At 44.4% G+C, this 25316-nt stretch overlaps 2 protein-coding genes across 2 annotated transcripts in view; one reads left to right on the top strand and one right to left on the bottom strand.

Moving 5' to 3' along the window:
• The window catches only part of LOC135898148 (gamma-aminobutyric acid receptor subunit alpha-6-like), a 70277-nt gene extending 62099 nt beyond the window's left edge, over positions 1–8178 (bottom strand). Inside the window, exon 1 of the mRNA XM_065426925.1 lies at positions 8131–8178. The gene's annotated coding sequence lies outside the window, so the exon portion shown is untranslated. The remainder of the gene's footprint in view (positions 1–8130) is intronic.
• LOC135898153 (gamma-aminobutyric acid receptor subunit beta-like) overlaps positions 1–25316 on the top strand; it is a 26905-nt gene extending 1589 nt beyond the window's left edge. The window contains exons 2-9 of the mRNA XM_065426933.1: positions 6311–6417; positions 6786–6853; positions 8078–8298; positions 10441–10523; positions 11173–11307; positions 12235–12387; positions 16331–16593; positions 19209–25316. Coding sequence (XP_065283005.1) covers positions 6311–6417; positions 6786–6853; positions 8078–8298; positions 10441–10523; positions 11173–11307; positions 12235–12387; positions 16331–16593; positions 19209–19607 — 1429 coding nt within the window. The 3' untranslated portion in view covers positions 19608–25316. The remainder of the gene's footprint in view (positions 1–6310; positions 6418–6785; positions 6854–8077; positions 8299–10440; positions 10524–11172; positions 11308–12234; positions 12388–16330; positions 16594–19208) is intronic.

Below are 25316 nucleotides of genomic sequence, written 5' to 3'. Positions count from 1 at the left end.
AGTTATTCAACATTTCTTCCCTATACAGTAAATTAAAACATTCTTGTCACCAGCGCCAAATGCCAGACCCATCGCAGCCTGCACAGAATGCGTAATGGTGAACCGACCCTGCGTAACCAATATGTATTTAATAGCTTTTTTTCTTAAACTCTCTTGGCAAAGCACACAACAATATTGCGCTGTAGTGGTCTTCATATCAAATGACTCCAATAAAACATTCTAACATGTTATGGACATCAGAAGTCGCGAAAGCTAACACACATGAAAAGATGGCACAGGTGCTGTTGAGGACCAGCATTAAAGATGCACAGTAGATATATTGTATCTGCTACCTTGCTTTTTCTTTTCCGAAAAAGTCCGCTTTAGTAGATATCATTCGAAGCTTCCATAGTCTAATGGCAAAGCACGCGTTTTAATTAGGCTAGCACGTGCTTTATTTCTAACCATACACTTTTTATAACAATCAAGAAACGAAATTTAGTGTAGTTAGAGTAGAGATAATTGCCTATTTATTTGCGTCCAGCAATGCTATACTAAGCCTTGACGGTATAGTATTGATTGTCCACACTTGATTCTGTCCACACTTTCGCTGCAATCGCACGTTTAAACTTGGCTTCCTCACACTTCCGTTTGCAGCAGTTTCTTTTTTATCTTTCTAGAACGAGATGCGCGGTACTCAACAGCAGCTAGTAGCGCTTGTTTATGACGAAAAAAGAAAAGCATTTATTTAGAGCTTTTAGCCTTGTGCATGAATTTTCCTTCATCAACCATGAAGAGCCAAATGATTTCTTATTTTAAAATAGAATCCCTTTTCATATCGGTTTTTATTTATGCGAATAAATCTGAAAGGCTTGCGAAGAAAGCTGCGCAAGGGTTAGAGGACCGGAGTAAGCTGGTATTAGTACTTGATCATGTCCGTCATCCGTGTCAAGTAAACGCACGTGAACAATTATCATTGTCTTACTGCTTTGTATGTAGTTAATCCTACAGAACATTTAAATAGGCGTTCTGTGCGTGCAGCCTTTAACGACTTGACGAGAAGCGGTACGGTGTCTGTGATTGTGCAGCAAATGTGAATTTTCGAGTAGAAACTCTTGCGATAGAGTAAAAACAAAAAGAACATTTGAATGGTTCGGGCTTTTGTAAGACAGAATACGTGATCAATGACTCAGGTGTGTCGCCTGTAGATGTTAATATCAGACGAAGCATTTGTGAAGAACGTGTAGGTAAGCTGCTGTATATTAATTAAAATCGGATAGTAAGCTTCGTAGTATATGTTACTCACCACCATAACCGATATGAATTAAGACATGTTAGAGAGTTTTAGCTCGTCTTCCATTCCGGTACAAACAGGCGGATTGGCCAAATTACCGGCTGAGCGGAGGCGAAAATGTGTGTGATAATGACTATGATGATTTAATGGCATCCTCGTTGGAACGGGGCGTTGAAAATTAGTCACCTAGCTTGCTTGATTTAGTCAGGTATGCTGTACATCGTTTTTATCATTTTTTTTTAGCATTCTTGTATACACCTACATAATGTTTTCTTTTTCCCTGGAAATCTACCTTGTACCATTAGCTATAAGTGTCAGAGATCCGGTCATGCCAATCTCTTCCTTCCGTTTTTTTTTCAACAATACTCTTAACGTCTCTTGCTTATACCGACTTCTGTCCGGTTGACGCTTCCGTCCACTTTAAACCCAAGCGCTTCTGGAAGGTGCACGTTACCTACGGTTCGCACTGGGTGACTCCCTTCGCATTCCATTAGGATGTGCTGAGTGGTCTCCGGGTTCGCCGTGCAGCATACGCATGCCTCGTATACTTCCAGATATTTGCTCCAGTGTTTTTGATCTTAGGAAACCGGCTCGAGCCTCAAATAGCAAGTCACTGCCCTTTGTGCTATCGTACAGATTTTTCCTTATTGACCCACAAAACCGCTGGATGGCGTTGCGGGACAGCGCCAGAGCAGGCAATGGGGGGTGGCGGCGGCGTCGGCTGGGGAGAGTCAGGCATGAAGGGAGGCAGAGTCTGAGACCGGAGTTCCAGGGTGTAGATGTTCTTGAGTACCCCGCACCTTCCACCAATTGTAATGGGTGCACTGAACAGTTCCGAGGGTAACGTCTCTTCGTAACCGCGGAGGCAAGTGACGCAGGGCAGGAACAGCTGTTTGCCCGAACGGCTCACACTCGTGCCAAGCACTGGCGATCCGGCTGGCCCACTGGTTGCACAGCAGGCATGGAAGAGACGATCTGGCTGGCCTTGTTCCTGTGCTCTTCTTCTTCTTTACATTATAATTTCTTTCTTCTCATTCTTGTGAATCTCCATGGTCCTTCTTGTTTCCATTCCTTTCATCCAACTAACTGTCTCTGTTTCTCTCACTTTCGTTCTAAGGGCTCCTATTTGTCTATTTGACTCCTATTTACAGTTTCAATTACCCCGTACTTGGGTGCCAATTTTCTGGACGTCTACCTCAATTCTTTGTCCACGCTATTCAAGCACAAATACTTGTGCACTTTCGATGCTCATTTTTTTTTCATCCATGTTCCTGAGTTTTCAAAACTAATTTTGCTCATTGCTTCTCTGACTTTTAAGGAGGCCCAGCCCACGTCGACCTGCACTGCCTCATTTGTGGTTTTACAGTGGACTCCCAAAGCCAACCGGCATACCGATCAATGTGCTGAAGGATTGGTGGCACCCCCTGGTAGCACCGAGGTCAACCAGAAAGAGACCAAAGCTATTGTACTTCGCTGCTGATAAAGTAGAAAATTAAAAAAAAGGAACGTGTTCATGATTGCACCGGTGCCAAAAATTTACCCTAGCAGCTAAGTAGAATAAAATTGGTTCAGCAGTATTAGCTTTGTACTTTTCTGGTTGAGCTCTGGGTGACCAGGTAGCGCCACCAATTTGGCCGCTCAAGTTTACGTCTGCGATCACCCGGCAATCCGCCCATTTCGCCAACGTATGCCGGAAAGTCAGACGCGCTAAAACTCTCCATTTTGCTTCCAAATTGCTGCGGGAATAAAGATTGCGCCGAATGTGGAAGCGAAAATTTGCTTGTACTCTCAGAGTTACACAGTTAGCCTGCCGAGGAAGACGAGGCCACCTTTGACGAAGGTAGGTCCTCCTATCGAAACGTTGGCCAGCCTTTCAGAGGCGCCTTCACCCCTGTTTGTAACCTTTGTGCCACAGACTATTTCTTAATTGAAATACACGGGGAACACATTTGTAGAAGAGAATGTTTCTATTCCAAAATTTGTTCGAACGGGACTTAGGTGCCACGCTCCGTCTTTTAAAATATCTTTATTGATCCTAGTATATAATTTAGCGGCCATCATATAAATTAGATTTCGTCGTAAACGAAGATGGTTTTTACTCATATCTCTTGCTGGAATAGCCACTCCACACTGATTCAGGTTTAAATGTGGTCACCTTAATGTCAAAACCAAACAGAAGTTAACGAGAACATCGAGAGTTGAAGTAGTGAATGAACAAGCAATCTCTGTAACCAACATTTTCACAAGTATACCTGTCCAAACGTTGCTCCAGAGACTATTGCTAGTAATATTTGTTTGATAGCGAAGGCTGAAAAAAGTTACGTTTTGGACAGCTGGTTCACGTTTATGTCGACAGAGTCACTCTCCGAGCAACTACAGCAACTTTGTAGCCAACGCAATCATTCTGAACTTGCATATCTTTACAAGAAATGCTGCTAAACGCTAATCCTGATGGCTTACATGCCATGCCGTACTAAACCGGGACATTCTTTCGGTGGACGAATAACAAAGTATGGATAATGGAGAGTACATATTAAGAGCCTAGCCGGTATTTCAGACTTTAAGCCCTTTCTTCGGCAAAACTGTTTCATTCCAGGGCGGCCTCTAAATTATGGAAGCATTTTCCATACCACCCTAAGCAGTAAGTTGATTTGAGAGAACAACGAGGTTTTGCAGCTCACGCACTTTCTGTACCATTCAAGTTCCCAAATGCACTTTCGCGGCATGAGCATTTGAGAATGCCTATCACGTGCAGAATTTTTTAGCCCATTCTCACTCTCGCTTCGTAAGCTGCTGCTTCATTCTCTTTCAGCCTCTACTTTTCTTGCGCCTCACTCTTCTGCTTCTTGAACGTTTTGCCTTTGCGTGCCTGTGTCTTGCGCTATGAATGCGTACGTGAGAGCTGGAGCGCATCCGCTGGGTTACAAGAAAAAGACTGAATTCTGATTAAACAACACGAAAGAAATTATTCGACTCATTTTCCTTCTGTAGGGGCGTCCCACAACGAAGCACTTGACAAAGTTAAAGCAGATTGTCGGTACGAACTGGTTCAGGGTCACACTGTATTCCTACACGAATTGTGCCAACAGCCTTGTCACTGCTGGCCTTAAAACTGTCAGATGCAACACGTTTCACTTCATCGTGGATCCTTTCCCGACAGGACAGAATACTGCGAGAGGTCTTTGCCCACCAGGGTGAGCAGCACGAATAAACGGCGACAGTGTTGAATTGAAAAAGTAGGTACAGACATAGCTCATGTCAGATCACGCGATGTGTAAGTTGCGGCAGGAAGAGCAGCGATGATATTCGAAGGGCCAGCGCAGATCGTATCAATCTCTTCACCGATGTAAAAAAACTGGCACTCCTTGGGGTGCCGTGCAAACGTTCTACTTAAGAGCAAGGGCAAGAACATTAGAAAAACTGATCTGGCATAGACAATTCGAAATAGGTGCCATATTTGTGCCACAATACAGTCTGTTCTGCCGCACAAAGAAAAACATACAAACAATACTTGATTGGACGCTTATCTTTTGGGCGTTTACTTTTGCTGCCTGAGTCTGCCCTTCTGCTGATTCCTTTTTGCTGGTTTTTTCTGGAACCTGGTTTTGTTCTTGTACTTAAACTTGCGCACCAGTTGCGGAGCTCAGCTGCTGTAGCGTTCTGCTGGTGAACTGAGAGTCCGAGGTCGAATTTCCGCCAGCGACGAAGGTAGATATATATATATATATATATATATATATATATATATATATATATATATATATATATATATATATATATATACATATATATACATATAGGCGCACGAAGCAGAAACACTACGATGGCGATATTTAGGTATAACGATGTGTCAAGACGCAAACCAAGGTGAAAAACTACAGCAACACTTTGCTTTGCATCTTGACAGGTTCTTATAAACATGACCCAACTAGCGCAGCAACCAGTATTCATTGATATTGAAGTGCAGGTGAAAGAGTGCGGTAGCTGAATATAACCCGAAGATATCTTCTAAGGCGTTCAATATGGCGCGGGTGTAGCTCTGGGATATAAGGTGACGTAATATAAAGAGATCATCAAAGCCTGGAATTTTGCAGAAAGATCACACCTAAGCGGTTTAGTTGTTTGTATAAATTTTATTTCACTGTGCCCCTGTTCGTGCTTTGCTTTCCGATGAAGTTCCTTTAGCCAGAGGGGGTCTTTATACGTATGTAAAACTCAAGAAGGGCACTTGTGCTTTGGTAATAATGTACAATTAACGAAATGTTGCTCATTGTGCACTCAATAATAAGACCTCTTTTCATACTCACATAAATTCACCAGGAGCGCCAACAGTAAGTGGGACCTGTTGTGGTGCGGAAGAAATCAAGCATGTGCTGAATTGGCAATTTTGTTTTGGCATAACAGGAGGAATTTTTATGCTTTTCATATTATTGCATGTGTTGTATTCAAGCTTCTAAATTTCACATATGCCTACTATATGCTTCGAATTGTCCAGCAAATCCATGCAGTGGTCAGTATTACACCAACAAACAGAAAACATTGTTAATATCGAGTGGCTCTGAGCTACCCGAACAACGAGTATACCATACGTACCGACAAAAGTATAACTATTCAGTATCAGTGTTAATATGGTCACCTTTCAATGCTGTTAACTTCGACTATTGCAGCGAGTGCTCGAAAGCGATGCTTGCTATAAACGCACATCGTGTAAATAACATTTCTCGCGTGGAGTGTACATTACACAACTACTTACAACAGACGCATTGCTTGTCGGTGTCCAATTATGATTATTATTTGTTAATCAACTTAACACATATAAACAGTACAAAGAGAGAAGGGGAACTGGGCCAGCAATTGTTTCCTAAAAGACACAACGCCCGACCTGCCTGAATTATATAAAACGAGCACAATGAAAACTTTCTGCTCGGTGTTAGTACACTTATGTACGAGAAGCACCTATATCCTGCTCACACAACACCTTATTTAATCGCCCAGATGTGTTATTTTATTGGCTGCTTTTTTTCTTTCTCTTTTCAGCTCCTGCCAGTACAACCATCAGCCACCAGAACAGCTGGAAAATATAACAGACATCCTGAAGAACATTCTAGAGGGATATGACATTCGGCTACGCCCAAATTTCGGAGGTCTTTTGCATCTCTTGTTTACATTGCATTAGAGATGCAGTAAGAAAAATGAGTACCTGAGTATAGAATGCCTTGGTGTACGAGCAAAATGAGCGTTTTAGATACCTTATGAGAGGGTAAAGTTTAATGCTAAGAAAGGCAGAGACGTTGGCCTAAGGCACATTCTGCTAGCCAGCTACTCTGAGCTGGGGGAAGGCAAAGTGTATACCTTAAGTGCTTTCCACACGGACATGCAAAGAAATGCATCACAACTCAAACTAAGCAGTCTCTTAACCAATGATAAATGATGCCTCTTTGAGAGCTGCTCTACAAAAAATTTGGATGTAAGTGGTAAACATGTGCTTCACCATTGAATGACTATTTTCTAGGGAAACCATTGTTCATCGGAATGGACATAAATATTGCCAGCTTTGACAGCATATCAGAAGTCAACATGGTAAGCATTCAGCGGAAAAATTATGATGAATACTTCGCTGTGCGTAGATAACACAGTCGTGTGAACGTGCACAAGCTGAGTGTTATTTGTACTTTTGACGCATGTAGTACAGTGTTTGGTGCCAGCGATGCAGAATGAAGAAAATTGTTGTGAACCGGAAGGTTTTAATGTATTCTTATTGTACCTAGCAATTTGTACTGACAGAATCGAGTGCAAACAAACAGCATATAAGGTTGGACGTGTGGGTTTGCGAACTGCGAATTCGCCCCGCAGATTGCAACCAGTAAAACCTCAATAGCTAATGACTAAATTATTGCCAGTGGGCTGAGATTTCAGCGCTCGCAAGAACTCGCGTGTTGTTTAAATTAATTCCTGGCTCCACACTACGGTATCCCCCATACGCATGCGTAGCTTTTACTGAAATCAATCAATCAATCAATCAATCAATCAATCAATCAATCAATCAATCAATCAATCAATCAATCAATCAATCAATCAACATGCCTTTAACATGGCGTATATTACAATATAATGCTTAAAGGTTTCGTTAAATTAGTAGGCAGGATAGCTTGAAAAGTTTGATTTGTGAATGTCATTAGAGATAATATCCGTGATGGCTACGGATCCATGGCACAATTTTTGCTTTTCTTACATTAAAGCATGCAAACTGCGCATGCTTTTCATTCTGTATCTCGGATAAGAACGGACTGAACCAGTTTTTCATGAAAGCAGGGACGCTCCCATGGCCTGGTGTCAACTTCATTCTGTTGAATGATAACATGAACAAAGCGAAATTAATGATTATGTGTCGACCTTTGGGCAAGTGAAGCCGGCTATTCCCGACTTCTACATCGGGCGCTTCTTCAGAGCCGAGATCTAGCTTGAGAGAAAAAAATACCGGAATTGCAGACGTGGACTAGAGGGATAACAGTTGAATGATCCAGGGTAAAATCCTTCAGCCTTTTCCTGCCTTTCCTGGGCAGCGCTTCGATATCCCCTTTCAGATGGCCGTCTCCGGAGACAACATGTGACGTTAATTCACTAACCACTGAAAACTAACACGTCAAGGATTAGAAGAGATAGGCCCACTTATTCCAAAGCTGGCCAGCTCATGTGAGGCACGGTATCCTAGTTAATCTAACTTTTGGCACACAGAATGTTTTCATTTTTCGGCCGTCATCTTGAATTTGGAGAGGCATTGATAATGATTACTTTTTTTTTCAGGACTACACGATAACCCTGTACCTGAATCAGTATTGGCGTGACGAGCGGCTTACCTTCAGCAAGGAGAAGTACGAGCTGACGCTGTCTGGCGACTTCGCCGAGAAAATTTGGGTGCCAGACACATTCTTCGCCAACGACAAGAACTCGTTCCTACATGATGTCACAGAGAAGAACAAGATGGTGCGGCTTCAGTCAGACGGACACATCACTTACGGCATGAGGTGCGCACTGATCTTCATCCTTGCCTTAAAATTTGATGCATGTTTCTCCATCAAAGTATAGACATTAGGCCAATAGTCAAGAAACCCATTCCCGACCCAACTATTTTCATATTTTATTTTGTGTAAAAAAATGCAACTGTGAGGCCAGTGCTAAAAAGGGTGTGTAATAAAAATGTAGCAATGTTTAGAACCAGAAACATAAGAAAAGAAAACAAAAGTAAGTTACAGCATGAGCGTAAAATACGCGACTAAAAAAGTAAAAATGTATATGCAGACCGTCGCATAAGCATAGGGCTGCTCACAATAGAATAGCGACAACAGCATGCTAAAGTTATTGTCATCTCGCGGAATCAACTTATTGAAGACACAACACAGAAACGGCAATAAACCGTGCTGTAAGACGGAATGAAGCAAAATTTTTCTCCCGCGTCATTTTAGAGTGTATAATATATGAGAGAATGACCACATGGCAATGACCATTTTTGTAAACGACGAACCGGATTCAGATGTGGTGCTTCATAAACAGCTCAAATCTTTAATAGTCTCAAAGGTGCCGACACGCCATCGCATTTTACGGAAGTTTTCGCTTACAACGTTGTATGCGAAATGTTTGATAACAGATCGTATCAATAATTTTCGTTGCAGTGTTAATTTAACTGTTACCTTGTGATGCAGTTCCGCTTAACTGTTATGTTGTAATGCCATCGTAATGTGTGCGAGTGTATTGGAGTTTATGTGCGTGAGCTCATGGAACCTGGGCTGTAACAAGGAGACGATCCTATGTAAATTCGTTTTGCCTCCGAGTTTTGTCAGTGGTCTGAACAGCGTTCCTGTTATGGTATTGCCGGTGAGGACCGGTCGTGAGCGGCTGATTATATTAAATATGTATTCGAGTAAAAGGAATTGTTGCATTAAACTGGCGCTGATCACGGGACAAAAAGCAGCAAGCAGCCCACTAGGTTTCCAACATCTCCTTCTATCACGCAAATCTGATCATTCGTGCGAACTTGAGCGATAAATTTGTATGGAAAGAAAGAAGAGTACACGAACAGGAAGGACTAATCATAATCGCCAGAGGTGAAGTATTTATTAAGAAGGCAGGGCATTTTTGGCCGCCCATTTCTTTCTTTACAAAGGGCCTGACCTGCTGTGAGAAAACAAAATCACGTTAACAATTGCATGTGTAAGAGATACCAGCCTATCCCTGAAGAAATACAGACCGGATGCTATGAAACAGAAAGCGGAATCAAAGTGGCGCGCCTTAACATTAAAACACAAGAAGAAAACATAGAGCCTCAAGCGACTCTGCATTCTGAAACCGTGAAATTACCACCGATAACTGCTTCTTTTTCGCCCTTGTTCACGAAACTGCGACAGCATGTTGAGAGTCAGAGTGCAAGCACATAAATAGCAAAACGGCAGTACAGAAAAACGCGAAAAGTAAATTACAATCATGACGTATGAGATCAGTACAAAATGAAGGCTCGATGCCCATTTGGCAACGTTGGGAAAAGGACGGCAGTATGACTGAGTACCAGTCGCCACAGAATGCCCATATACGAGGCTCCATTGTCATTTAATTCTCTCTAGTTTACTTCAGCTCTTGACCCCACCAATTCTTGGAAGGACGCCACCATGTCGGGTCGGTGCTTGTCCCGGAATGCGTTGTCTTGTAAACTGCGTATTCCGACATGGCGATTGCGTAAAACATGACACATGTTCGGAAATATCTCATTGAGTTTATTTTTCTGTGATGATCTTGCGGTAACTTCTTCCCGTTATCTTTGTTTTATTCTTCATTTAGCTGTGTTGTTTTTCTAAGATTGGTCTCTCCTTTCGATAAGTTTCTGCATATATTTTTACAATTTATTTGTCTTTGCCTCAATGTCAAAAATACAAAACCACATTTTTGGTGTTTATAAGCCGCAATAACAGACACCGTTCTGACCGAGCAAACAGCATCAACGTATTAAAGTCGCGATGCCTGCTTCCGTCACATTGACGCTCTACTGAAACGGCGATGTGGTGTCCGTGAGTGCGCCCCAGCGCAGAAACTTAGAAATCTCTGACGACTGCGGCACAAACGTCGGCTACTCGTACTCCTTTCGCTAAACACGACGCAAACACATTTGTTTCGCTCAGGTTCACTACTACTTTGGCCTGCATGATGGACTTACACTACTATCCACTGGACTCCCAAAACTGCACGGTTGAGATCGAAAGCTGTGAGTAATAACCGACTCATCGAAATTATTGCTCCAGGTGCTGATTTCTCTTCCACTCAATTAAGTTATATAGAAAAGAAATACGTTGGCTGTGGAAAGTAAGCGCGGGAAAAAATTAAAACAACAGTGGTGACACCTGGAAGCGAATATAAACCTCAGTGAAAACGGTGGTAAAGCTCTCACAATATTCTTAGTGAGAATAAGGAAACTGGAATGGTAGTGGCCTGTAACATCCCCCACCTCCAAATAAAGATTCTTCGAGCTAACCACACCGTCAAGGCACCGTGACGGGAAATGGCCAAGTACGGTTAGCCCATTGCTTCGGTACCATTTATAGTCACAGTAATTGTACGATTTTTTACAGTGTATTCTAAACAGGTCGCATAAATAAGATTAGTATAACGCTGATTTAACCAAGAAGAGAGAACTGTGGCATGTTTTTAAACATTAACGAGGTACAGTTCTACAGATTTGGAGGTCGCAAAATTGAGATGAAATGTTTTTTCAGTACTCAGTGCTCCGGTAGTATTGTGAGTATGAACCTTAAAATTTCGAAACACGTACTTGATACGGCGCTGTACTTGGTGGATTTGTCATGCTTGTGCATAGTTGTTTTATATTTATTTGGTCGAATATGTCCCGTCTGCAGATGGATACACTGTGTCGGACGTTGTAATGTTCTGGAAAGATCCAGAGCCCGTCGTCGGGGTTGAGCAGTCTGAACTTCCGCAATTCTCTATCATAAGATACGAGACAACTGACCGCAAGGAGAAGCTTGCCACAGGTGAGCAGTCATTTACTTGCGAATATAGATCTGTCTTCATATAGAAGGTTCTGAAGAGACGTATATATAATTGCTAGTCTATTTCTCGCCTATAATTACACTCATAGGAACAGATGATAAGACAAAACAACAAAAGGACAACGCAAAAGAAAACTAAAAAATGTGATAATGTCCGAGTAAGTCAAGTCGCCAGTAGTTTTCCAGTAGGAGAGCCACTATCTGGCTGGGTCATGACCGACATTAATTGAGCCGCCAGTCAGCGACATCCCAAGAAATGGCCACCTTTTTAGTGGCATTTGTGGTTTAGAACAAGAAGCCACATTAATAGCGGTTACGTGCTAATCAGCAACTTGTAAGAAAAAAATGGGAAGCTTGTTGACCATCCTGCTTTCCACAAAGGAACTGCATCCCACAAGCCTTAGTAAATGCCTCAGTGAAACATTCCAATATTGAAGTCACCTAGTGCTGCAATGCGGGATTGTTGGGATGCTATCGTTTTTACAATTACAATGCGTGCAGATGACGAGGGTTGCAATGTGGGCTTGTTGGTATTGCATCTTCAAGGGGAGTATGGTAGCGCGATTCAAAGACGGGACAAGAGAAGACACAGAGGGAAACACACAGCGCTGTGTGTCCTGATGGCTGTTGTCAGTGTGACTACTAATGCCCTATCGCTAAACAATACCTTCATTACTACGGAAACGAAGATGCGTATTCAGTACTATCAGCAAAGTACATACGGTCTAATTCTGTGTATTTAATGCACACGAATATGCTCCATGCACTGTAGTTTTGTGCTACAGGTGGGTGGATGACAAATTTTTCATTTCGTTAAGTATAAGTTGCTAATTTAAAATACCCTACTAGATGACTGAGGTTTCAAGTGGAGTGAGTGGAACTTTTTACCACCTTGTCCTCTGTTTGCAGGAACATATCAACGATTATCGCTCAGTTTTGAGCTCAAGAGAAACATCGGATACTTCATCTTCCAGACATATCTTCCATCAATATTGATAGTGATGCTATCGTGGGTGTCCTTTTGGATCAACCACGAAGCGACGTCGGCGAGGGTTGCTCTCGGTACGTATTTCACGGCGGCCTAAGCAGAAAGACATATGTTTCATTGGCATTCTCCAGAAAAAAATGTCAAAGGGAATGTACCGCCTTCGGAATATTGTTATTGGTTTGCTCGAAGTTTACTAGAGCATATTCGGTGATTGTAAGTACTCAGCCTCTGTTTCCCCAATGCCTCGGAACAGCTACATCTGCGACGTCAGCAATACTTTTGTCGTCAAGTATCTTGTTCGATTCGTGATGTCTCTGTCGCGAGTGTGTGATGAACATTTCTGTTCACTCTAGTACTGAACAGCAAAAAAGACTATATAAAAGGAAGCAAAGCAAACGATACCGTCGTTCGCTTGCAACTGCATTGCTTCATTGAAAGCACATAATATGAAGGCCAATGAAACTCAGCACAAATAGCGAAGACAAACATAGGCCAAATTAAGATGTAATAGTTATTTTCCGAAAAAGGCTACACTCGGCTGAAAATCATGCGCGGTACTTTTGGTTTCACTATGCCTCCACAAATGGTCACGACTGTCTTAGTCATAATGCTTGCGCATAATCACTGAAGTCACTGAAGACAGGCATGCACATCAGAACCTGAGATGATATAAGTGAATGTTATCGCTATGTTTTTTGCACTATTTTTCGATTCTAGATGCTTATTTATCCAGCGAACAGTATTTCTGACCGATCTATATACTGCTCTCCCACAAAGAAATACTGTACAAGGCTATCTATTAAAATGACTGCTATATTACCTCTGAAAAAGCATGTATACGGCGGCATACCTAAAATGGATTTCGCTCCTTCACAGTCCATCATTAGTCGGGTGCAGCCTGCTTAATGGCCTTCTCACGACTAATTGGCGCAAGTGATATTGTTGTAGTGCCTGTATGTACGCCAGAAAACAAGAGAAAACCACAAATGTTTAAAATGACACGAACGTCGAGGGTGATCTATCATGGTGTAACCTGTACGGTGATGCAAAGATATTTTATGCTGACTCTATACAAAGGCATTATGCAGAAGAGAAAGAAATCAATTCCCACTCTACATCGTGACCTGCGATTCGCAAACGGCAATTCACAATTTTGCAAATGGGCGCATCTCGCAAGAGGCGTATCACGTACTTCAGCGACATCCCATACACCAGGGAAATGCCTTCGATAACCGAAGGCATTTGCTATGGATCCCAGCACGCACTGGATTGAGCACCCCCAACGAAGCGGCTCACCGCGTTGCTCGAGGCCTAACTCACCGAGCATTATCGGAGGATGAGCCCCGCGACCTACTGCAAACGTCTGGGCGTGGGAGGATCGTATGACCAGGTTCCACGACATCACGACACACTACCAGTTACAAAGACGCGTATACCGATTCCCTCACGCTAGGTTAGACAGGACACAAGCACTACACTTCAGACAATTACAAACGGATTCTTACAGAAACCCCAGACGCATGCACGCCATTCATCCAGGCATGCACAGTACAAACAGATGCAAATCATGTGGTGAGGTTGCCGCACTTAATCACATGCTATGGGAGTGTCGGGACTTAACAAACAAGTCGGGCAGCGCCGACCCCTCCGTCTCTTCCATCACCAGCCTCCGCTCGCGCTGGAAGACCGCAGTGCTCAGCTCGAACTTGACAGCAAAACTCTGGGCCGTCCAGCGAGCCGAGGAAGCCACTTCGAGACAAGGTCTCGGAACCGCGTCCGCGGCGGGTGCTCAGACCCACTAAAAAGAGGCCGGACTCGAATCTTGTTGATTTGAAAATAAAAGTTTACTCTCTCTCTGCTTTTTGAGGACGGTACTTGGTGTAGGCAAGTTTTTCTTCCACCCGTCACTAAGCTGCAACTGCCATTCTGCCCACTATGTGCAAGAAAAATGAATGACACATAGAACGATGCTTCATAATTTTTTTGTTTAGTTAACCCACTAGGTTAATTTGCTTTTTCGCATAGCTTTCCAGGCAGCTTTGAGAGTTTCCTTTTTTCCCGTTCGAAGAAACGGAATGACTTGTCATTTTTGAAAATACGGTATGAGGGGATAAATATTACAATTAAAATTTTTCGAGCTTAACCAATTACTTTCAAACAACATTAAAATAAGTACACACCAAATTTTCTTTCCACAAATTGCTGCTAAAGCGATCTCACACTTGCTCTGATTCAGCGCACACGGAGAACGCCTATAGCACCGGCCAAGTGCACGTCATCGGACAATATACGCGGTTTCCTGTTGCAGTGAAACTTAGCCTCATGGGCGCTGGAACCCAAAGTCAAGCTTGAAGTAGGAACTAAATACATTAGATTATCAAGCACTCTAAGAGTGTTTTAAGTGCTCTCTATAACCTTTAATATAAAATTTACGCCACTGCATGGGACAGCAGACAAGGACGAGAACATGATGCGTGCTACAGTATATTTTATAGCGATTAGCATTCTTTGTGAACTTTACCCACTTTGTGGTATGCATGTTTGTACCTAACTTTTTTCACCCAGTGACTCAAGTAGGCTATTAGCTTGGGCCACTAGGTATGCGCTGGCTGCTGTGGATCACTGGGTATGTAGCCGAACAGACAACCTGCCACTGGCTGCTGTTGGGCCTAGTAAACAACATGGGTCGCTGGGTATGTGTAATCGCGCTTGTGCCACCTCGGTATGGGTATGTACCCGACTCGACAGCTTCGACGCTTGTGCCACCTCGGTATGGGTATGTACCCGATTCGACAGCTTCGACACTATGTGATGTTGAGATGTGCCCATTCTTGGCCACTGCCCCAAGATGGATCTGACCAGGTGACACGACAGTGATGTATCCTTAAGAACAAGAAAGCGACAGCGCCCCGTCCACAAGAGATATCTGCGCATCGAGCGCGGCTGCTTCGTGGAGAGCCATTGCAACGAAGTTGTAGCCAGAATGCTGGGGATAATACTACGGAGTTTGAACTGGGGTGCACTGCGAAGAACAAGATGCACTGCGTTGGGGTATCATTAGGCATTGCGGTTGGCACCGAGGCTGCCACGTCGTGTGTCTGCGGTGACAGCACGGCGCGCCGTTACATTGCTTTAATGCTAATGGCATTAACATCGACATTGCTCGTGATGGTTTGTGCCGGAATTCTTTTTCTGCTTTTCTTTTTCCTGTGTCTTAGTTGTATATAATGCAATGTTTTCGAGAATGCGCAACCAGTAAGAAAAGTAACCGGCACGCTCAACTGTAGTTGACGTCTAGCCAATGCGAAGCATTTATTATTTGCAAAGACTGGTTGTTTGAATAATCCATGTTTAACAGCGCGAACTTAAACCACGGACGGCGAAAGATGTGACAAACGGAGACAAGTTCTGAGTGAGCGCTTATCTCCACTTGTCACCTGTTTCACTGTCCTTTCTTTAAGTTCGCGTTGTCCAACATCATGGGTCAACACCAACTAGCCCAGTCGCATACCTTACTATAGTGTATGAACAATGTAGCTCTTGTGTGGCGAACGGGTACGAAGAAATTATATGCTCTGGCTTTTATATTTATAGCAAGATAGAATGTTTATAATAGCAATATATAAGGATAAAAGCAAACTCAAACCCACTGATACATATCCAGTGGCCCCAATGCTCATACACAGCGCACATACCCAGTGGACCCAGTGCACGTACCCTATCATCCCCGCAGCACATACACGTTCCTCTCTGTCGCACATAATTCTAGACTGCACTATCACCGATACCGGTCCACGAAAACGGCGAGATAGGCTCCACTAGTACCAAAACAGCGAGAAATATCGCCCGGCCGACCGCAAGAAAAGTGGCTGCACTTGGACAAGAATGTCTCGCATTGAAAGAACTGCTAGATCCTGCCATGCGCTTTGCACATAAATCTTGTTAAGCACCCAGCACTTTCGCCAAATGGTTACCCATGCTCTGCCTCGTGTTCTTTTATTGTCATCATCTAATCAGGCATAACGACGGTGCTGACCATGACCACCATCAGCACGGGAGTGCGGTCCTCGCTGCCGAGGATCTCGTACGTCAAGGCCATCGACATCTACTTGGTCATGTGCTTCGTGTTCGTGTTCGCCGCACTACTCGAGTACGCGGCCGTCAATTACACCTACTGGGGAGCGCGGGCCAAGAAGAAGACGAAGAAGAGCAAGGATACCAAGATTCCGCCACCACCCCACCACCCTTCTGCTCCACCGCAGGGGGATTCCCCTTATCCGGTGAGCACGCTGTCTGTAATCCTTCGCTTCACACAAACTGCAATCTGCTCTGTAGGAAACGGAGCACGTTTGTCCTGTGACATTGTACCGCCACCAGCACACTTGGCAAATCTTCGTCAGCGTGCGCTTGTGCTGTCCAGTTAAGGTTAAGGTTGATGTACCTTTCTTCTAACCAAGCAGTGCCTTCTCGGCAAATTACCTCTATGCTGCCTTCAGTGTAGCCTAGTCAACTATGCAGTGAGCGATGGGCAACCCGAGACCATAACGCATGCCTTCGGATTGCAAACTGCTCAGGCTCGTCTAGTAAAGGGCGGTGTTGCTGATTAAACAAAATATGGTTGCAAAACCTAAGCAGTGAAGACCAAACCACCTGCAACGCATTCTTAGGTGAAAGCTGTCGGGAATCTGTGGCCTGTGGCAGTCGGCGCAAACATACTTGTGAGTGCTACACTATGGCTTCCTAGGCATTTGTGAGGGCTGTAACTCACTATGTGGCCGAGTGCTTCGTTTTAGACGGATCTTGCAAACATGAACGTTCGTCAGAAGTCTACTAGGGAGTCTAAGTGAACCGGTAGTGTCTGCGAGAGAGACTGGCATGGCAGCTTACGTGGCATGGGAATGTTGGGCAATGTCTACGAAAGATCGATTAAGGATTATCGGCGTTCTCATGGTGGAATTTCCTGTGATAAATTTTCAGAAAGCAATAAGGACTTTTAGACATAATCACTCAGGTTCTGCGCATACTTTGTCCCTGGGCATTATCCAATAGAATACTTAATTTAGTTTGTTTGGTTGCTTCACCAGTTCGGGTTGTCTTGTTTCCATAAAACCTGACCTATCTGTAATCCGAAATCAAGTGTTTGACGAAAACTCGTTCGGTATTATTTACACTTAAAAGCGAAATGGACGCCGACCACAAACTAATAATAATAAGGCGTGAACAAGGCCCTGGTATGGGTGCCGGAACGTCTAGTTAATATTTGTTTGTGGTCTTCGGCTACTTTACCTTTGACTCTAATATACACTCTGTTTCTCAAAGAACTGGCACTGAAGTGGGAGCTACAAGAACTTTCCTTACTTTAGATTCCTCGAGAGAGAGAGAGAGAGAAGAGAAGAGAGAGAGAGTGAGAGAGAGAGAGAGAGACTCCCCTGAAGAATGTGCCGAAGACTGTCATCGTCGGATTCGACCTCTCTTAAATGCTTCCATATGAGACTCTTTGCTCGGGTAGTTAAAACGGTTCACTCAAAATGGATTCCAATGATTCCGTCTGCACGATCGTAGCAGAAAGAAAGCGCTCCGAAGCAGACCAACTTTCAGAGGAGTTTTGATAATTATTTCAGATGTGGTACGGCCACGTCGGCAAGTCACGCCTTTTCGTGGTAATGTTCAGCGGACGCTTTGTGGCCGAGCTTTTGCAGAAGTTATTCGTCAGCGTTAGTTTACAGCCTTATACTCGATATCATGCGTGTGGTTATTGAAATCTCCTGAAAGATTAGAGAACTATATGAAGCCGTGTTGAGGATTCTTACAGGACACGTAACTTATGTCTTCACGCTTTTGGTTCTAAGGTTCTGTGCGTCTGTCCCGGCTACAGCGTACGGAGGCGATGGTTCGCGGTAGTCTTAGCCCGCTTCAGTCAAAGGCCATTATTGTAGCAAAAAATTTTGGAATGGGTACCTCGTCAGCCATCGCAGCGTAAGGTGACGAAGGTATTTCTACAGCCTTTAAGAACGACAGACTTGCACAATCGACTTCAGCCTTAATTGGTGTTCATTGAGCTGCGCGTGATGCAGCGCTGTGACAGTGTACGGTGACGGTGATTGGCTGTGTGTTTCAACTATCTATGTCTGTCTGTGTCTTATCTTTCTACCTACCCCTCCCCCGTTTTCCCAGTGTAGGGTAGCAAACCTTCTTCTTCTCATATTCGACAAAGCATGGTAGCTTCGCGGCGGCAGAGTCTAGCTGGGATGGCATTCAGCAAGTCTTTCGCTTTCCGAATCGGATGGGCCGACGACGCCTCGTGCGATGACTGTGGTAACGAGGAGACTCTTCAGCACCTTCTCTGTGACTGTCCTCGGTATAATTTACGGATACGATTGCTCGTAACCGCGATAGCGCGCTTCGACCGAAGACCTGTGACAGAGGAACTTATTTTAAAATGCCGCCATCAGAAGCTATCGTAGCAGAGGGCGACGAGTGCACTGTTGCAGTTTTTAAGGGCAACAGAATTGGACAAGCGGCTGTATCCTGAACAGATGTTTATAGTGCTGCAAGTGTTACTGTGCTGTGCGGTGACAGTATGCGGTGACAGTGACCAATTGTGATTGTGTGTCTATGATCCTTCCTTTCTTTATCTCTACTTTGTTATCACTTTACCTCCCCCTCCCCTCTTTCCCCGGAATAGTGTAGCAAACCGGATCTTCCCCTCTGGTTAACCTCCCTGCCTTTCCCCTTTCCTCTGTCTCTTTCTTTTCTCCTTCTCATCCCCTTTTGGTCAACCTCCCTACATGTTTCCTTTATTTTGTCTCTCTCCTTTGTGATTCTGAATCCAAATACCGACGAGCATCATCACTGCATTCTCCAGTCCCTCACCTCCTTCGCATTTTCGTTGCAGAACAACGAAGAGATCATCGAACTGCACGACGTGCGGCTGTCCCCAATCCCGTGCCTGCGCAACCGGCATCGGCCTCTGTCGGCGCCCGGCAGCGACAGCGAGCTGAAGTTCCCACCGTCGTTCCGCATGACGGGCCGCTTCCCGTACAACTCCCGCACGCTGCCGGCAGGCGCTTGCTACCGAGGCGCCGGTCTGCGAGCCGGGGCGGACTACGGCGGCGGCGGCGGCTTCGCGCGGAGGCCGCGCGTCTTCCAGACGCTGCGGCGCGGGGCAAGCGCCATCAGGGCCTCCATGCCGCGCATCAAGGACGTCAACAAGATCGACAAGTACTCGAGGGTCATCTTCCCCATCTCGTACCTCGTGTTCAACGCCGTCTACTGGTGTTTCTACCTCATGTGACTTGGCGCCTGCGATATACGGTGCCGGGCCCCACGTACTGTGCGAAACGGAGGCAAACACCCACTCCCGACATTCGTCGACGACTCGCCGCTTTGGCGTCGGCGAAGTGGTGGATAATACGTTTCGGTGACGGCTTAAGTGCGGTACGTCTTACGTCTAGGCGAATGAATCTCGCCGCACTTGAGGAAACACTTGCACTAACGCAAGGACACACCCAGAGCAGTGGTCCAAGTTGGATCGACGAGTTAGCTACCTTTCCATCGTATTTTCTCCGTTGTATTCTATCTTACGATTCGTAGTGGCTTCGGTATGATGAACGTCAAATTTATCCCTAACATTCTGACGTCCTCGCGCACGGTCATTATGACAACGAGCTTTCTAGTACTTCTCGCCAGCATACTCTTTTTGACACAGGACTGGCAAAAGTTTGCTTTGCACGCTCTGATTTCACTACAGATTGATAGGAAAAGTCCAATGACCCATACCTAAACCAAGGCTAAGCCACACGAATGACAAATTAATATTCATTGTGTTAACAGAGTGCTGCGCGAACTTGCTTCCATAGGCAACGATTTCAACGGTTGACTGCCTTTCAGAAAAGGTTAACCGGTGAATTAAACGAGCGTTTATAGTCATTTAGACGAAGTCAATACCTAGTAGTTGCATGGCGCAGACAACACTTATTTCACGCCGTTCATTATTTCAGCCGAAGGCCTTAATGCATCAGGCTGGAGGAGACATGGCTTCATTATGAGTCGGGCATCCGTCTATCCCTAAGTAGCAGAAAAGGCTGGTGTATACGTGCTTAGCAGTGGCTTACTTCTTTGTTACAACACGCACCAATCATGAGCAAGAACTGTTGAAGTTTTCAACTAAGGGTGAATTCCAATGGCATATTCGGAGATCCGGTGGTAGTATTACTGCTCCTTGCGGAGCAAGTCTTTTCTATTGGTAGATTGAGAGTGCCTCCAGTATCTATCATCGGCGGATTGGAAGCAGCTTCGCGGCTAGATCCACTCCACGGAGTAGCGCTCTCTACTCCGCAAAAAAATTACGGAGTCGACCGGAAATCGCTTAATGTCAGCCCATCCACAGGCAACGTACAGCTATGGCGCGCGCGCCCGTGAGTGCGGCTTGCGGTCTCTCTGAAGAAATGAGTCGTGCTTCGCATCGTCAACTTGTGCTTTTACTGCTTTTGAAGAGCGATAATTAATCTAGCTCAAGTTCCAAGTTGACCAGCGGGGACTCAAGCGACGAAGAAGTTTCGGAAGCTAGTGTAATTAAGCAAGCTTTCGACATCATGTTTCGGCCGCCGGCCAGGAGACTAAAAGTTATAAGACAATGTGGTTGGCCAGTATTCGGACTAAAAGGTAACACGGCTCCTTTTAGGAAGCTCGTCCGCATTTTAGGAGCCTTTACTTTTGCAGATGAAACACAATTCCAAAGGCACTTCAGGCTGACTCGAAGTGTTGCCACAGAACTGATCGCGTGCAGGCTTTCTTGCGTCTCCGATGTTTCCAACGCATAACCACGGCGGACGAGAGAAGCAGACTTACATCGGTGCGACTTCCATTAGAGCGCAGGAGGCAAACAAGAAACGCGAAGCTTCTAAACACAACGCGCGATCGAGTTCGAGCCGAAAAGCCTGAAAACGACGAAAAACGCGCGGAATGCTGGACGCTTTTGGAAGCGGATGTGCGCTAGCGCCCCCTGATGATTACTGTAACGCGAGTGCATGTGTTCCAATCGCACATTTCATTATTTTGCCTTCCGCCGTAGCTGAATGCTCCGGCGCAGAGTTTGTCGGCCACTCCGAATATGCCATTGGAATTTACTATAAGAATGATTTCTCGCTATTTGATACGTTTCCCGAGGTGAATCGTTGCAAAGTTCGAGAAAAAAAAATTGTCTTTAAGATAATGCAGCTACGTGATGAGCACGCAAACACGGAGGTAGTGACGTAATAGAATATAGACTTGTTTATAATTATTTATCGGTGTTTTTTCTTTATTTGACTGTCGTTTCACCATGTGAAAGTTTGTTCACCAATGCGCATAATGGGGAGTGTTCAGTCGCACAACGTGAAGAACGGCGACGCAAAGGAGGAGGCTTAAGCGGCTAAGCCAATGACTCAGCGAGAACTTTGCCGATTTGCATACACGCAGTAGGAACACATTCTCGCTTTGCCAGGATTCACTGCGCAAATGATAAGGAAAATTCGGCGAGGAGATTTGTTGGCTCGAGCTGTCTGTTTGTTGTTTGAGATTATGACATTTTTTGCCTGAAATAAAAAGAAGTTCGAAGTTATCGTTGAACTGCACATGGACATAGACACTGCCTTGGCGCTAAACGCTGGTTAAATGCGGCTTGTGCTGCACTTTCCGAAAACTTTTTGCGGAGTTGTTCTCGCGGTTTTCAGCACAAGCAGATGTATACATAAAAGGAGAAATTCGATAATTTATCCGACCGATTTCGTGCAGTTCAGGGAAATCTACAGGTTGCGTTGGATAATCTGCACGGAGGGCGAAAATCACGTTTCCTCCGTTGTACATGGTACAAAACAAGTGCAAACTCCACGTCGCAGAGAAAGATGTACAGACTGGACGAGCACTGCATCTGGTTATTTGCTCTTTCTTTGCGTCGTGTATTCTTGCGCTTGTTTTCGTAACATGAACAACATGCACGAACTAGCCCAGGTTTCACTCCCACCGAACGTAATTTCTTCCGTTGCCCACCTCTGATCGCCATAGGTGTGCGACGTCGTCCGAGTCGAAGCTTCACGAAAGGATCAGCGGAGCACAATGAGCAAGTGGTCGCCCCTCCCACAAGCGGGCAGCCTAATGTCGTTACTGATCGGTCGACACAGTCCCTAAGTTTCAGTGCACTGCACGAATTTAGTGTGACCGAGTGGGGTGTTACTATACTACCATTTCAGTTAAAGTATACGCTATACAGTACGAGTACACTGCTAGACGTCGTACACTTTTAAGAGAATCACAGAACTCGCATTATTATAACAAAAACTGGCTAACGTTTTCTGTGCTCCTCAGCTCGGCGGGATAAAAATGCTTCTTATTTCGAAGACAAAAGGATAGTGTACTGTGATGTACATGCGCGGCCCCAGTTGCGACGAAATAGATTCATATGATACCGAGTATTTTTCGCCGTGAATAATATAAGGGTATTATGAAATGTTAACGTCAGCATGAAGTCTGCCATTTGTCAGTTATATAAGCGAAGCGAAGTGCCCCCTGTGGTCTAGGAGTCTAATCATCCGTCATAGCCAAAGAAATAAAAAGAAATTGCATCATTCTGGTCAGTTTAAGCGGTCAGTTTAAGCGGTTAGTTTAAGCGGTTAGTTTAAGAATCAGTTTTTAGTGCAGGTTTAGAGAACATTGTCATCTGGGTAAGAAAATGCAAAGTTTATAATAGCACATTCGTAATCTTTTAAACGTGTTAGCTATTTGAACAGCCTTTTTTGTTCAGTATACCTCAGAAGTGGCAAGACAGGGAAGATTACATGGGCCAGCGCGAACTTAGTATGAAGAAAAAACAAGCTCACAAACAAATCGAAGAGTGAGACACTGATAAAACTGCTGCGTTGTCCGGAGGTAGACGAGAAAGACCGGCCAGATTTGATTAAACAGCTGTGAGCTTCCCGGTCACTCTTACTTGACTGTGCCGAAATGGTCATAGTAAATTTCCACCTTCAGGGGTTCTCTTTGCATAGATCAGTCTACAGGCTTGTCTCTGAAGCGGAGTAACTAGGCTGATTTCCGGAGCTTCATCCCTTAGACAACGTTAACTCCCGGCACTTTCGTGACTCTACGCGGGCGTAACGACATCTACAACTCTTCCTTATTTAGTGTTGCTATGCTACATTGTCAATTTCAAACTATGCTGTCGAGCAGTCACGGCAACACCACCCATTTGCTTTACCTTCACTTAGCCCTCGTCGAGAAGGGTCCGTTGAGCCCCGCCACTGAGGCAACAACAAGCAGTCGTCATGCGCAGCTTGGCCTCCGAGACCGAACGGCGCGCAAAACTCGAAGGCCAAGTGTATACCGCTTAGCCTCCGAGATAAGATGCCCTAACGCAATCTTATTGGCACGTCGCGCATGACTGTTTTTCTGCCACGTGGGGGCACGCGCCGAGTATTTTGCTAAAACTTTGTTTTGCACGAGGGTGCCTGCGGTGATGAAAGTGAGTGACGCGTGGCACGGCAGTTCAGAAATTAACACCAGTACCTAGGAGTGGTGGTTTTCTACTTTTTCTTTCTACCCACTGCGAACAGTATAAGATATCGGTTTTTCAGGCAGCGTTGGTAGTGCGTCACATTTTCTTACAAATTTCATCTCACCATTGTCGCGTAGCGCTGTGTAGGCTGGAGCTCGCGGGCCGGTACCAGCTCATCGAGGGTCGAGCTCCTAATGCTGTTTAAAATTAACAACCGTTCGTAACTAGTCTGCGCCTCGGCTATCATTTAGTGGATTGTGACACTTTTATCTGTGCGCACTTGTGAATATTGTTGGACAGTTAGCGGGTCATGACGTCCAGGAAGGGCTACCTTACATTAATTAACAGAAAGTAAACTGACACATGTAATGTTTATATAAAATCATCTACGGTAGCTTTATTGAAGTACTTATGAGCTGTGTTTATTTTATCGGCTATCCAAGAACTGCCGTAGTAAAATTTGCATAGACTATCTATATATGCATATCTATATACATAGTCTGCATAAACTAAGAGGGCATGGATGTTCCCCAATTGGTGTACATCGACAGTTGGCAGTCGGTTTGTTACCCTACGAGCCTTATAAACATTTCTCGAAGGTGTCTCTCACGCATGTATATTTGCGGAGCTAAATCTATAGAAAGGCAAAACAATTCAAAAAATATTTATGCATATTCTAAAGAAAAGCCATAAGTCATAAAAAAAAGAAAAAGAGATAACCCACCAGAACGCTAAGCAGTGTCATCTTATCACTGCTATCTTTGACCTTCACCGCTGCTTAAGTGTCTAGTGAAGCATTTTTGATGAACTGCGCATAACTCTGGACATGCGACATTGTGAAGCCTGCCCCTGATCAGCTGGCGTAAAATCAAGCTTCTATAACGTTACACAGCCTTTCTCAGTTCGCAAATTCCAAACTCAGTAAAATAAATACGCCAACGCTAATCTAGCGCAATCGTTATATATAAAAAACGAAAAATCACCAGTCATGACTATAAACTTCGAATCTGCTGCAGGTTTCACCAGTCATAACCTCAATGTCATGTTTGTATGTCATTGTGCTTTTGTCCTAACTACCCGTATATCTTTTTTTTTTTGTCTAAACATGCCTTCTAAGAGGGCTGCTGACAACTTTAGGAAAGAACGCTGACCTATGCGAACAAAATTAATACGAGGCAAGAGAGTGTTTAGACCAAACTTTTGTGCTAAATTTTTTTCTATGCAGCTCAATTTCCAACTGCTGTTTGTAAATGTTTTCAACCGATAGATACCACAAGCAACATTGTTCTCGCATCTCAAGATATATATATGAAAATGCAAAAGTCATGCCAATGCTTATGGGTGTGAATCGTTTTTTTTTTCGCTCTCTCTTTGTCAATGACAAAGTATGAGAACGCAGTAGGCGCCTGTTCACAAACGTGATTGTTTTCATTACAAAAGTGTCATGAACTAATAAAGATGATTTATATTTCG

This window comes from Dermacentor albipictus, chromosome 3 (genome assembly GCF_038994185.2).
Source record: "Dermacentor albipictus isolate Rhodes 1998 colony chromosome 3, USDA_Dalb.pri_finalv2, whole genome shotgun sequence".
NCBI classification, from domain to species: domain Eukaryota; kingdom Metazoa; phylum Arthropoda; class Arachnida; order Ixodida; family Ixodidae; genus Dermacentor; species Dermacentor albipictus.
Note: the sequence above shows the minus strand (reverse complement) of the source record. Positions and strands in the feature narration are given on the sequence as shown.